Here is a 12,602-nt window from a genome sequence, read left to right as displayed (position 1 = left end):
TTGGAGAAGTTTGGAGACGTCGCTCAGCGCACATGTTAACATCGGACAGTGTTAGTGCTCACATCCTGACAGCTCACAGCGGACTCTCTCGTACCCTTCCGCCCGATGCCACTGCCTGCTCGACAGTAGTTTGCATAGATACCGTCCTTGCTTCCGTCCCCGAAAAAAAAAAAAAAAAACTAGTCGTCTGTGCCTATAATGCAAGTTAACTTTTACTTCCTTGTACAGAGAGAGAGGAACTGACCGTTTTGCGTCTGGCCTTTTTGTCAACACTCTACATCCGCTCCGGCTTAATTTGACAACTTTCAAACCATGATAGCTAGAAAACAAGTGGCTGCTTAGTAGACTGGAACGGATCCGTGTTACTTGGAAGGTGAGCCTCTTACTTTATTTCTTTAATTAAAAAAAAACATACGAAGATAAAGTGGCCGTGCTTCAGCAAAGTGAAGTAAGCTGAGGGGAAATCCGCTTTTTTGCTAGCAGCGTATCTGCGGGGCTGCAGATGACCGAGCGGCTGGATGCGGCTCTTGGCGCGGTGCCGCCCGGGTCCACCTGCTGCTGGCGGCGGGTACCGCTCCAGTGTTACCCAGCCTGTAGTGTGTGTAGGCTGGTGATGGCTGTTCTCTGGACTGACTGAAAAGTGGCTTATCAGAATAAAATATGAAGCCGAACTCCTCCTGAACCCCAGTGCTCTGTTATGAAGCCACTGGATTTTAGTTTTCGCCATTCTGCTTCATTTTTAATAGATCTTCACATTTGCTGATGTAATTCATGACATTAGCTCAGTTCGATCAGATAGAAAGACTGTTCTGTCCTAATGCTGGGTCTTTGTTCAGACTGGTTGGTCTGCAGAAGGTTTTGAAACACAGAACAAGTGTTAATACTGTTCATTTAGTCAAATTCAGTCATGAGATCAGTCATATTTAGTCGTCAGTTGTTAGTCGGCTACAGCTCCGGGCACCTTAGTGTGTCTTTATTAAGCAGGATATTCAATCCCATGGATCAGACTTCAGGCTGGGAGGCTGACAGTGCTGTCAGAACAGCTGTCTGCTCTCATGTTGTTCATTTAAGCGATCCAGGCAGATGAAGAGGAGAAAACGACGAAACGTTGAACCATGCACAGTTACACATGAGCGACCTCAGCGCAGTCTAACGCATTTCGTACAGCAGGCCTCCACTGTCCAGCTGTCCGACACACAGCCCTGATGATCCAGAGGAAAGAAAGTTCGGCTTCGTCACGACTGAGCCGGAAACGTGTTGGTTTAGTTCTGTCATGTCTTCTAGGACCTGGTGGGAGAGTCAGATCTCACTCTGTAAGTGAGCAGTGATGGTCCTCATGGCCTGGAGCTCCACGGTTTAAATAGCCCTTTTCTTTCCAGCAGTCCACCCTTTTCCACAGTGGACACTTTGATTTGTCATAGCAGACAAAGCCCAGGTTAACAAAGGCTGGGTTCCTTTAAGGGTCATTGACACGGCCCACCTGAATAAATGCAGCCATTGTCAGTGTTGTCAGTGACACCTGTGCTTTCCTGCCATCATGTCAAAATGTCTGCTGTGAAAAGGTCTATTATAGATCATCAAGACAACCTTGTCTCCTGAAAATAACATTTCTGTCCAACTAAACTGCAACTGTGATGACTTTTTTACTGGAATGTAATTGCAACCAATTATTATCATTATTCTTATTATTATTTCAAACAATCCCCTTACTAGCTATCAAACCCAATGTCACACAGGACTCTGGACTCAAACACGTTATACGCGCTCCATCCACCCCACTTTTCCTTAATACAATAAACAACAACATTAAGATGATACAAGTTCACAGGTCTGGTTTAGTTGCAAATCATTTTCAGCAGACATGATAGTTTTAGAAGGGGTCAAACATTGAGTTTGATTAATCCATGAAGGTCTTGGATTAGACCTTAGACAGAGCAAACAGCTGAATACTGGGACCATACACTGGACATACAGAATATGGTTGGGACAATTGGCAACATTTCCATTTTGGCAGACTTTGATGATGTTGTGTTAAAAATGCTCACTGGAGCGTGAACTTTTGCGTTAGAGGTCGAGGTAGCATTATCCACTGGGGGGGTCAGCATTTAATTCCAGTGTGAAATTTTGTTTAACCTCAAATGTTTATTTGTTGTCATGTCATTAAAGAATTTTAAGCCAAACCATGATCTTTTAGCTAAACCTAACTAAGTTTGTTTCTTAAAACCCATCCAAACCTTCACAGTTTGATGATGAAGGTGTGGTAATCTGACAACTTACATGGTCACTTAGGTACAAGGACCTTTTGGTTTGATCTCATCAACATCCTATTGTCTCAAGCAAAAAGACCTTTTTGAGTGTATTTGTGTTAACAGAATGACCACAAATTAACAAATTAACTGTGTTATGTTCTTTACCAGTTCTGCCACTCAATGTGCTGTAAAACCAGAAAGACGCCAAAGATTGGGGCGAAACAGGGCTGAGGAGATATTTGCTGTGATATTTATTAGACATGAAACACAATCATTTTATTCAGGGTTGATGGGAATAGAAAATGTGTTTTGATCTATTGCATGTGTTGTATTTGCTGGATTTTCTGTCCTTGTCTTTGGTCTGGAGATGTTTTACTTGAATGAATATAGCTATATTATGTATATAATGTTGGTTATTACATTATTATTTAGACTCGTGTTGACACTATGTTTGTTTTTACTTTAATCTAAAACCACACTGACATAGTGACCTGTGGTTTAACAAACATTTGGTTTGTCATGCAAAAATGATCCATGTTGCCATTTAACCACTTCTTCTGGTCTTTTTGTTACGTTGATTCTAAATTCTGTGTGGAAATAGTTTTTTAATCTCATGCAGTCATTGCAGTTGTGGTTATGGTGCTATTCAACAGGCAGAGCTGCTTGCAAAACAAATGAAGTTCTCTTGAAATTCGTTGTTAACAGTTTTCAGGTGCCTGTGTATACATAGCTACTCCTTTGTTGTACAAAATACAGCTCAGTGGATTATTACATCCTGGTTTCATACAGTAGCCTTTGCAGGTTTATCTGAAGCAGGTTACTTAATACAGCAGTGGCATGGCTGCTCTCACACAGTGTTATTAGTGTTCATTTCTGCTTCATCAGTAGGAGGAAATTTGTTAGTCTAAAATAAAGCTGCCCTGCTCCCAACAGGGGACAATCCCTTTACAAGGGTAAAGTTTTAGCAGGAAAAACAGAAAAATAATTGTGTAGTAATGTCAGTGAATCATTAACTTTGTGACATTAGCACTGAAGTTTCCTTTTAGTGTTGGTGAAAGCAGACAATAGATTATTTACATAATAAATATGTGGTTTCATATGTGTTATTCAAGTGCACATGTCATCATTTGATAAAATGATTACATTGAACTCTTATATATACGCACATTTCTTTTCTGTCCCATGTAAATATGAAGACTGAGTAAATAGAGTAAATAGATTTTGGTGTTACTTGTGTTTGAGGCTTTCTGTTTGCCTCTATCTTTTGTTGACATTTACTGTATTCCTACCATCGTCTTCCTGCGGTGCTACTTTGTTTTTATATCTTATGGGTCATTTGCAAGTTAAATATTAGTTATTGTGGCATACCAGGTCGAATACCCCTTTCCAATTACCAGAGGTGGATGAACTGCAAAAAGTGTAAAGGGCTGAGTCTTAGTTTAAAAAATGAAATCAATTTATATCTTTATGTACAAGTATAAACTGACAGAGTAGCTACTATTAAAGAAACCTGTCAAATGAAATGCTTTTAACTCTATTGAATTGTTGCTGCTGACATATTCTGCAACTGTGGTCGCAGATAAACTGGGAGATACATCTTTTAACAGGCTGTGCACGGTCCCGCGGACGCCACTCAGTGTCACTTTTTGGCACTATGTCACTAATTCCCAATGAAAAAATTCAAATGGAATATGAGCACTTCTTATCTGTTTTTTCATTTTTGATTGATTTTAGATTTTTTGTTTTAAATTGAGAAACAAATGAACAGATGATACATGGATTCAGAACAATATACTTTATCTTCCCTATCACTGTATTACAATTAATGATGCATTTATGTATAAATATCACTAATGTTGCAACTAGTAAAGGTGGAGCAGATTTTAAGCACTTCATGTAACGGGGTAATCCGTAATAATAAGACAATAGGGTCAACACCTGACATTTATTAGCTGAATAGTCTTTTGTATTAAGAATCTGAATATGCAAAGTAACTCAAATTGTCAGATAAATGTAGTTGAGTAGAAAGAAATGTATCTGCCACTGAAATGTAATGGAGTAAAGAAATGAGGTACGAGCACCTTAAAAAATGTGCTGAGGTACATGACTTGACTAATCTAATTGTGGCCCATACTAGTGAATGTGATATGTTAAGAACACTTGAAGTTATTTTTTTCTCAAATTTGCCATAGCTGTACAATTTGTGACTCCGTGATGATCTGTTTACATTTTGGTTGCCAAAGGTTAATGTCGCAGTCACTTCATGTTCATCAGATTCTTGTTTCACCAATCCTCATCAATGCAATATATCAGGAACGGCCAGAGAGAATTTCATTACAACTGGTACAAAAACTCATAGATTAACTAATTTGAATAGAAACTGGACAAACATGCGCATAAACACCAACTTGACTGGTTGATGAAGACATACAACCATCAGGTGGTAATTATAGTTTTTATCTTATACACTCATATTCCAGATCTTTGTTGCCCACTTGAGTTCTACCTAACTTGAAAACAAAAAAATCACTAGACAATTATCTTCATGATGTTTGCAACTAAATCATGAAGATACAGCATATATATGTACTGTGTGAGTAAATAAACTGTCGACATACAGAATATGTGATTATAATGACAATAAGGTCAGCCACTGACAAACTAATGCAGAGGGCTGATATCAGCACAATAAGATAGGCATCTGAGCTCTGCCATTTGAATGTGATATTTATACTGCTGTTGTACGTGACAGAGAGAGGACACACAAAAATGCCAGTACACAGCAGCATTTTTGCAGGAAGTGGCTAATAAAAGCAATGTTGAGATGTATAGGATGTAGTGTTTTTGGAGCACACTACAAACTAGAGATGTTCTTATTGAGTATTTTTCTCCCTGATATTGGTCAGTATGTCTGATTTCTTTCTTGATTTAACTGAATAGCCTGCTAAATCTGACACACTTTATTTTCTATACGTTTCTTGATCTATTTACTAAAATAACATTTAGAAAGGTGATACATTTAAGTTATTGATTTGATATGAGTAAGAGGTTAATTGGGAAGTGAGTACTAGTGATGTTCTTTTAGACCATACGCAATCTGTTGGTCATCTTCCTATGGAGCCTGTTCCACTGAAGGGAGGTTGATAGATCATCATGTGGCTCAGTGTGTGTCTGGTCTGGAAACCTGTTAATCCTTTGATAAATCTGAATGGACTGTTTTTGTTATTATTCTGATATTGCTCACTAGAACAGGTGTTTGTATCCTTGAAGCCTCACAAACCTGTTGGGTGCTGATTTAGAGATATGATATCTTATAACAGCCAATACCTGTGGGTTGTGTATGTGATGCTACACTACTACTCTAGTTTGTTTTCTTTACCAACTGAACTTAACTTAATGAGTGAACTCTCAGAATTTCACTTGTTTTTGTCATCATTACAAGTTAAAACACAGTCAGAACAATTCATCTTTATAAGTTGTGACAGTAAAACCTTGCAATCTTACCTTGGACATTTTACAGATAACTAGATATTAATTCGTTCACTTATCAGGAAAATAACCAGTAAAAAAGTCAGACCTATGTACAGTATATGGCCCTCTGAGCCCCCGGCTGAGCCTAAGGTAGCAACAATGCTAAAATAAGAGTCATTTAATTCTTGGCAAGCATTATTAGGGGAAGAAATAAGCATAAGACTGCCTCAGATATACACATTCTAGGCAGTCTATTTTAGGTAAATATGAGAAATTGTCACAATTTGGATCAAACAAATTCTGTCATCCTGACTCAACTGACCACATTGCTTTTTCGAGTTAAAATGACAGGAGATGACAACATAAGATCAGTTGACTTCTTTAAAGGAAGTAGGCGAATACATTACTCATTACACTATATTTTTATTACTGGACTTTTGTGGCTTTGAGCTTCGAAGCTTTGTGGTCTAAAGCTTTTGTGTTTTTTGCTGACTGTTTTTTTATATATATTTATGTATATAGGTGTGTTAAATATCAGCTTTTTGTATGTTTATATATTTTTTTACACTATCCGTCTTTGCACTTTAGGCCCTATGTCTTATTTTGCCGTCTCATGCCTCATGATTCACGTATTGCCATCATTGGCAGATTTCCAGTAATGTTGCAATTTCTCTGAACTAATGTAAAGATTTGTATAACACATACAGTACATGGGTTACACAAACTTCCTTTGGTGTAAGGTGCCAAAAGTCTTTGGCAGTTTTTGCAACAACCACTAGCAGGATTAAATGCAAAAAGGTGAGTTCATGGTTGTTAACAGTGGGCTTCGGTGTTAGATCAGAGGAACAGAGTTTGATACCTTGAGGCAGTAACAGGACAGAGAAGAGTTTCCTACTTTCTTGCAGATCTTGACCACTTGTGAATGTTATTCATGGTGAACCTAAAATTCTTCGGACAACAAAATACTATATATGAATGACCAGTATTGACTTAAATTACTTATATGTGCTGTTTCAAACAAAATCTACATGCAAGATACTCCAGCTTGAGCCTGGAGCTCTCTGTTGTGGAACGCTCTTGAGCCCAGTTTGTCCTCAGTAGTTCGTTAATTGCTTAATACAGTAGCATGGTTTAGCATGTAACAGTATACATTGCGTGCTGTTTAAAAATTTGGGGTTAGTTAGAAATGTCCTAAAGTTTAAAAGATAAGCATCAGATTGATCAGAAATACAGTGTAGATATTCTTAATTTTGCCAATGACTATTGTAACTGGAAGCAGCTTTTCTTAATGGAATATCTGCATAGACATCCGTAAGTTACACCAAACTTCAAGGGGTATTGTAGGTTACACAACGACGGACCAGAAACCTGTTTATTTTACATATAACTGTAAGTAAAAAACTATTTAAAATCCAATTTCTAAAATTATATGTGCTTTAAGAAGATCAAAATGAGTCAGAATTTCTGAGAAATTACTGATTCATAAAACCCACCCGTGGTCATAGCACCAATCTGTAAAACAGGCTTTCTTTTTAAAAGTCTCAAAACTCAAAAGTCTTGAGCTGAACATGGACTTCTGGAGTTCCTAGTCTTACTCTTTTACAGTGGCAGCAATTGTTAGTTGCCAGTGGATGAACATCTGTTTTCTTTCGGTCCTGTGTCAGCTGTAGAGATGGCTCGTTCGGGGCAGCAGGGCGAGATGACGGAGTACAAGAAGATTCTGATCAAACGGGACCTGGAGATGGGCGTGGTCATGACGCTATTTCGACAAAAGGCAGAACGACTCACTGTCCAAGTCATAATGGAGACCCGGCAGGTGGCTTGGACACGCACCGCTGACAGAACTGATGGTGTCTGTGAGTAGATTCATAAAGAAAAATTAGCATTATCAGCATCTTCTATGTTTTTTAAACACAGCAACAATATATTAGTATTAGTTGAGTGGAATATCCTGCATCATTTTTGTCAGCTGTCTGATGCAGTTTCTATGCAGTGCTCTTTACATTATTTGCAAAACATTTGTTGTTTCTGTTTGTATCAAGGACACAGTTGGGTGCCCATGTTACACATAGTCAGAGGCCCAAAGTTTGAGGTGAACAGGTGTTTGCAAGCTGGGAGCTAGTGAAACAGCCAGGTTTCAGTCTGGCCAGTTCACTGGGTTTTTTCTAAATGCGAAACCAAACTTTTGTCAAAGAAAAAGCCTTAAAACAACAATGAACTCTGAACAATGTTTACAGTAGTTCACGGATAACTGTTCATAACCTGCCATAGTATACAGCAAGAGGATGGTGCTGTTCCAATAGGGCATAATTGAAAAAAGAAATTATCTGCATACCATTAGGTCATAGTGGGAATTTTGTGTGACTGGGGAAAACCAGCTCTTAAAGTGGCGTTTTAGTGTTCAGCAACAAATGAAGATTACAACTGCAGAAAATCTGATCAGTGGTTAGTACAAGCTGCACATTCAAAAGAATGGGTACGCTGTTTTGTGTCATTTGCCATAACACGTTAGTTATGAAATAAAATGGAAATGGCTGAATGTTGAACTTGTTGTGCAAGTGCAATAAGATGTAGTATCTCTACTGGCTACAGTAGAAATACTACATCATTTAAATGCTTGGCTTTAATAGCTACATTTTACCAGTTAAGTGTATTTTAATGGGATTTTGAAAACTAATATTTTATGAATTTTGAGTTTAGAGAGGGGTGCTGATTTTACCTGACTTGTAAGCTGTCTCACACACACAGATGCCTCCTGCAGACCTTGTTAGTCACGTTTTGACTCATCTCTGTTAAAGTGCATTTTTACTTTTATATTAATCCTGTTGGCTGCTGACTGCCTTCAACAACACAGGTATGTTTTCTTCAGATGAAAGGGAGGAGAGAAAAGCTGCTCTTGTCATTTCCTTCCCCACATTTCTTAGCTGGTCACAAACCTGATTCTCAGCTCTGCTTTTTTGTATCTGAATCATCACTGGCATACTAATGATGTCGACATTTGAATCACACAGTTTGAGGCCATTTGATGTGCTATTCTATAATGCCATTTTGCAACAGCATGCTAAGTTGTTTATAGAAAATTTAAAACAATGAAACTATGATCTGCTTGCTATAAACACCTTTCTGTTTATGTAATGCATTTACCGGCTGCCATTCTCCAGTTCTTAACCCTTTAGTCGTAGATATGCCTAGGGAACATTTTTTTCTCCATTAAATTCTATCATGACAGCAGTTATACTGAAAATATGTTGATATTTAGTCAGTCTTTGAATATGTTGACTTGCTTTATTGCAGTGTGTTCAAGTGTAAATCTAACCATGTCCTCATCTAACAGCAAAGTGACATTGTGAGCTGAAAATGTGTGAAACTGAAAAACAAGTGTGCTGTTTTGCTGTGGTGACTACAGTTGAAATGATGTCCTCCCAAGAGATGATGCTGATAATGACTAGAAAAATACTAATTCCTAGATATATTTGTGCTTTGTTTCAGTGGACCTGTTTGAGATCAGAGAAATTCGTGCAGGGAGGAACTCCAAGGACTTTGAACGTTTTAAAGACGGCAAGGACAAACACGACGAGAATACCTGTTTCACAATCTTCTATGGATCTCAGTTTGTTCTGAACACCCTCAGTGTGGGAGGTGAAGTCTACATTTAAGTGTGTTTCCAGCCTAGTGTAAAATCCGAATTAGATTTCTAATTGATTTTAATCATTATATAATTGCAGTTGTTTTTAGGCCTTATGTTTTCAATATTTGTCAAAGTGACATATTTCCTTAAAAAGAAAGAATAATTTACCATTTTCATCTGACTTGATCACTTGATCTAAGATCACTTGATCTCCACAGTTGTCTTGCTGACACAGAGGCTAACTAAGTTCTATCTTTAACTATGCTTTTAATGCTCCATATTCCAGGACAGAAGATAAAACTCTAAAACAATTTGACACTGAGGAAACTAACAGATTAATGTTAGGTTTGATTCAGACTAGAAGCAGCATAGATGTGTAACAGGACATACACCTGCATCTCTAGCATCAAGTGTTTTGATCAAGTATAGATTACAGTATATTCACATTTTCTGTATAATGTACCTTGTGTTCCAGGAAGTTTCTGGAAATGTTGAAAACTTCTCCTTATGTGAAAAAAAGGAGTAAAAAGCTCAAAAAGCCCATCTGATTATTATGTTTTAGCTAGCAGATACATTATCTCCCAGTGACAAATGACTGTATATTACCGTAATATCGTCTGTTTTCCTCATTCTCCAGCCGATTCTGTGGATGAGGCTCAGAAATGGCTGATAGGGTTGGAACTGTTGAGACAGGAGACACTGATTGCTCCAACTCCTGTTCTTATAGAGAGGTAGAAACACACACACACACACACACACACACACACACACACACACACACACACACACACACATACATACACACACACATATTCCTAGAATTCTTAGGCATAAAGACTCCAGTCCAATAACTGATCACCCTGTGTTGTTCTCCTTTCAGCTGGCTGAGGAAGCAGATGTATTCAATCAATCAGACCAAAACAAACAGGTACTGTATATCTCAATATAAACAAATTACTCAGTCATGCTACCTTTGTGTGTAAATGATAAATTGGGTTCTATGACTGGTATTATATGATATGTAAATCCTAATAGGCCATAATAGGATTCTGTCAAATCAAACCTCCAGTGTGTGAGAAAAAACATGTAGGAACGCGTCGCAGTAGGATTTTTCTGAATATTTTACAAAAAGAGCCCTATTTCCTTGAACCAGGTGCTGCTTTGTGAGCAGATGGAGTCAGGGCGGAACTCAGTAATGGCTAACCACACCAGTTCCTCTAATCTCCTTAAAAAGCAGCAAGTGAGGGAGAGAGACTGAGGTCCTGGACAGACAGAAGGTTTATCTCTATGATCAAAGGGAACTTCCAAAATGTGTGAAAATGCAGTTTTGGACCAAAACGAGCATCAAGTTGCTCTGCACCCTTCGGTGGCAAAAAATCTATTTTGTGCAAGGAAAATTGCAAAAGCAGGCATAGCTTTAGAAAAACAGACTGGCACAGAGGAAAATTGCATGTAAACTGACAAAAGCTTGCTTTGCACCTACATACACCTGAACAAAGAACCTGTCATATATTAAATATATTACAATTAATGAAAAATAACAGTATAACAGGATACAGCCAGGAGGATGCATAATGAGAGCTGTTTTGTGTCCTTTACCAGCATATCCATGAAGGAGTTGAAGGCTCTGCTTCCTTTGATCAACTACAAGGCCCCCAACTCACGTGTCCTCAAAGATAAAGTCCAGGTACCCAACTTCTGCATACGCCATGTCCTTATCATTATTGCGTGTAGTTACTTCTACAACGTAATTACAGTCAGGTATGTGTATATTTGGAGAGTGACACAGTTGCCATGATTTAGTTTCTGCATTTCAATTATAATAATTAAGATGTAGACTGTAGACTTTTGATCTAAGGGTTTGGTTGAAAATATTGAATCAACTGCATGAAAATTACAGACATTTTTTCTTACAGATGCCTGGCTGTACAACGGCCTCGTGTGTGTTATTGTATAGGCGTTAGTTATTGTCCTGCTGCATCACTCTGCTTCCAATGAGCTTCAAGCAATGTCAGCCACCCTGACATTATCCCTTTTGAACAACTTGATATACTTTTATTGTCCCCTTCACAATGGAAGGCTGTCAAGGTTGCCGCTCATGATGCTTCAGCCACAGTAAATGACAATGGTGCTGTAATAAATAAATAAAGGGAAATAAAACTTACAGAATGACAGTCCTCATTGGTTTGAGGACTGAGCACCCGCATTCTTCCTTCGTCCTTTGAGGGTCTCCAGCTAAACACATGTCTCCAGCTGAATCTTCTTAATAACAGAACATAAGAAGCTTCACACAGGGTGGAAATATTGTGAGACTGCTGAATTTGAATTGGAGAGCTTTATTTTAGATGATGATCTGGGTGAAATTTGAATAACACATGTCTGCTGACTCCCTCACAGCCTCTCAGGCTGAATCTCCCCACTCAAAGTCCAGGTGACATCTTTGATAGTTTGTATTTGGGTGTTGAAGTCTTTTCAGAACAATTCACAGCAGCACTGTAACTAGTCGAGGCGGAGATCGGACCGAGCATGTGAATTCTTCCTGACATCAGGAAGGTAAAGGACTCTGAAAGGACCATTCTGGGAGAGGATCAGACTAAACAGCAACATAGGAAAAAAGGAGGAAGTGCATTTCTAACATACTCCGTGGGTGGTGTATAAATGCACCGTAGAGTCATATAAATGTACCCAAATGTTTAATTTATGATTATGTTAGTTCAAGGCCAAATATTTTCAAATCATGTTTTCAAATCATTGGTTGTGGCATATGGAATGCAAAAATCTGTGTCACTGTCCAAATAATTATGGACCCGAGAGTATGTGGTTTCTGTCATACCAAATGTTAACGGTGACTGATTAGATGTGACCTCATTTGGAAATACATGTTCCAATTTTCTGCAGGTGCTCTTCAATCAACACTTTTAAATTGTGTTTTCACAGGAAGTAGGAGCAAAGAAAGACCGCCTTGACTTCGAGCAGTTTCATAAATTGTACAACCTTATAATGTTTGAACAGAATGAGGTATGTCTAAATTGGCAACTTAAGATATATACTGTAACTATTGTTCATATTTTTTTAATTCACGTTATTATATTATATTACTATTATTAGATCCTTGATGAATTCAAAAAGGAGTCCTGTGCTTTCATTCTCGGGTGAGTCCGCTTCCTGTTATTCTTCATTAAACACTTAATCTTAAGAAATTCTGGCAAAAATAAAAAAGTAGGTTGTAGTTTTTCAGCAAGGTTTCACTGTGC

General features: G+C 38.2%; 1 protein-coding gene across 2 annotated transcripts in view; it reads left to right on the top strand.

Annotated features, from left to right (window-relative positions):
- The window catches only part of plcg2 (phospholipase C, gamma 2), a 29,942-nt gene continuing 17,340 nt past the window's right edge, over positions 1 to 12,602 (top strand). The window contains exons 1-8 of one of the 2 annotated variants that reach the window (XM_026365264.2): positions 1 to 373; positions 7,385 to 7,576; positions 9,210 to 9,359; positions 9,986 to 10,079; positions 10,229 to 10,276; positions 10,951 to 11,035; positions 12,286 to 12,366; positions 12,457 to 12,500. In XM_026365264.2, coding sequence (XP_026221049.1) covers positions 7,393 to 7,576; positions 9,210 to 9,359; positions 9,986 to 10,079; positions 10,229 to 10,276; positions 10,951 to 11,035; positions 12,286 to 12,366; positions 12,457 to 12,500 — 686 coding nt within the window. In that variant the 5' untranslated portion in view covers positions 1 to 373; positions 7,385 to 7,392. The remainder of the gene's footprint in view (positions 374 to 7,384; positions 7,577 to 9,209; positions 9,360 to 9,985; positions 10,080 to 10,228; positions 10,277 to 10,950; positions 11,036 to 12,285; positions 12,367 to 12,456; positions 12,501 to 12,602) is intronic. The other variant, XM_026365263.2, reaches the window with a different exon arrangement.

This window comes from Anabas testudineus, chromosome 6, assembly GCF_900324465.2.
Source record: "Anabas testudineus chromosome 6, fAnaTes1.2, whole genome shotgun sequence".
NCBI classification, from domain to species: Eukaryota; Metazoa; Chordata; class Actinopteri; order Anabantiformes; family Anabantidae; genus Anabas; species Anabas testudineus.
Note: the sequence above shows the minus strand (reverse complement) of the source record. Positions and strands in the feature narration are given on the sequence as shown.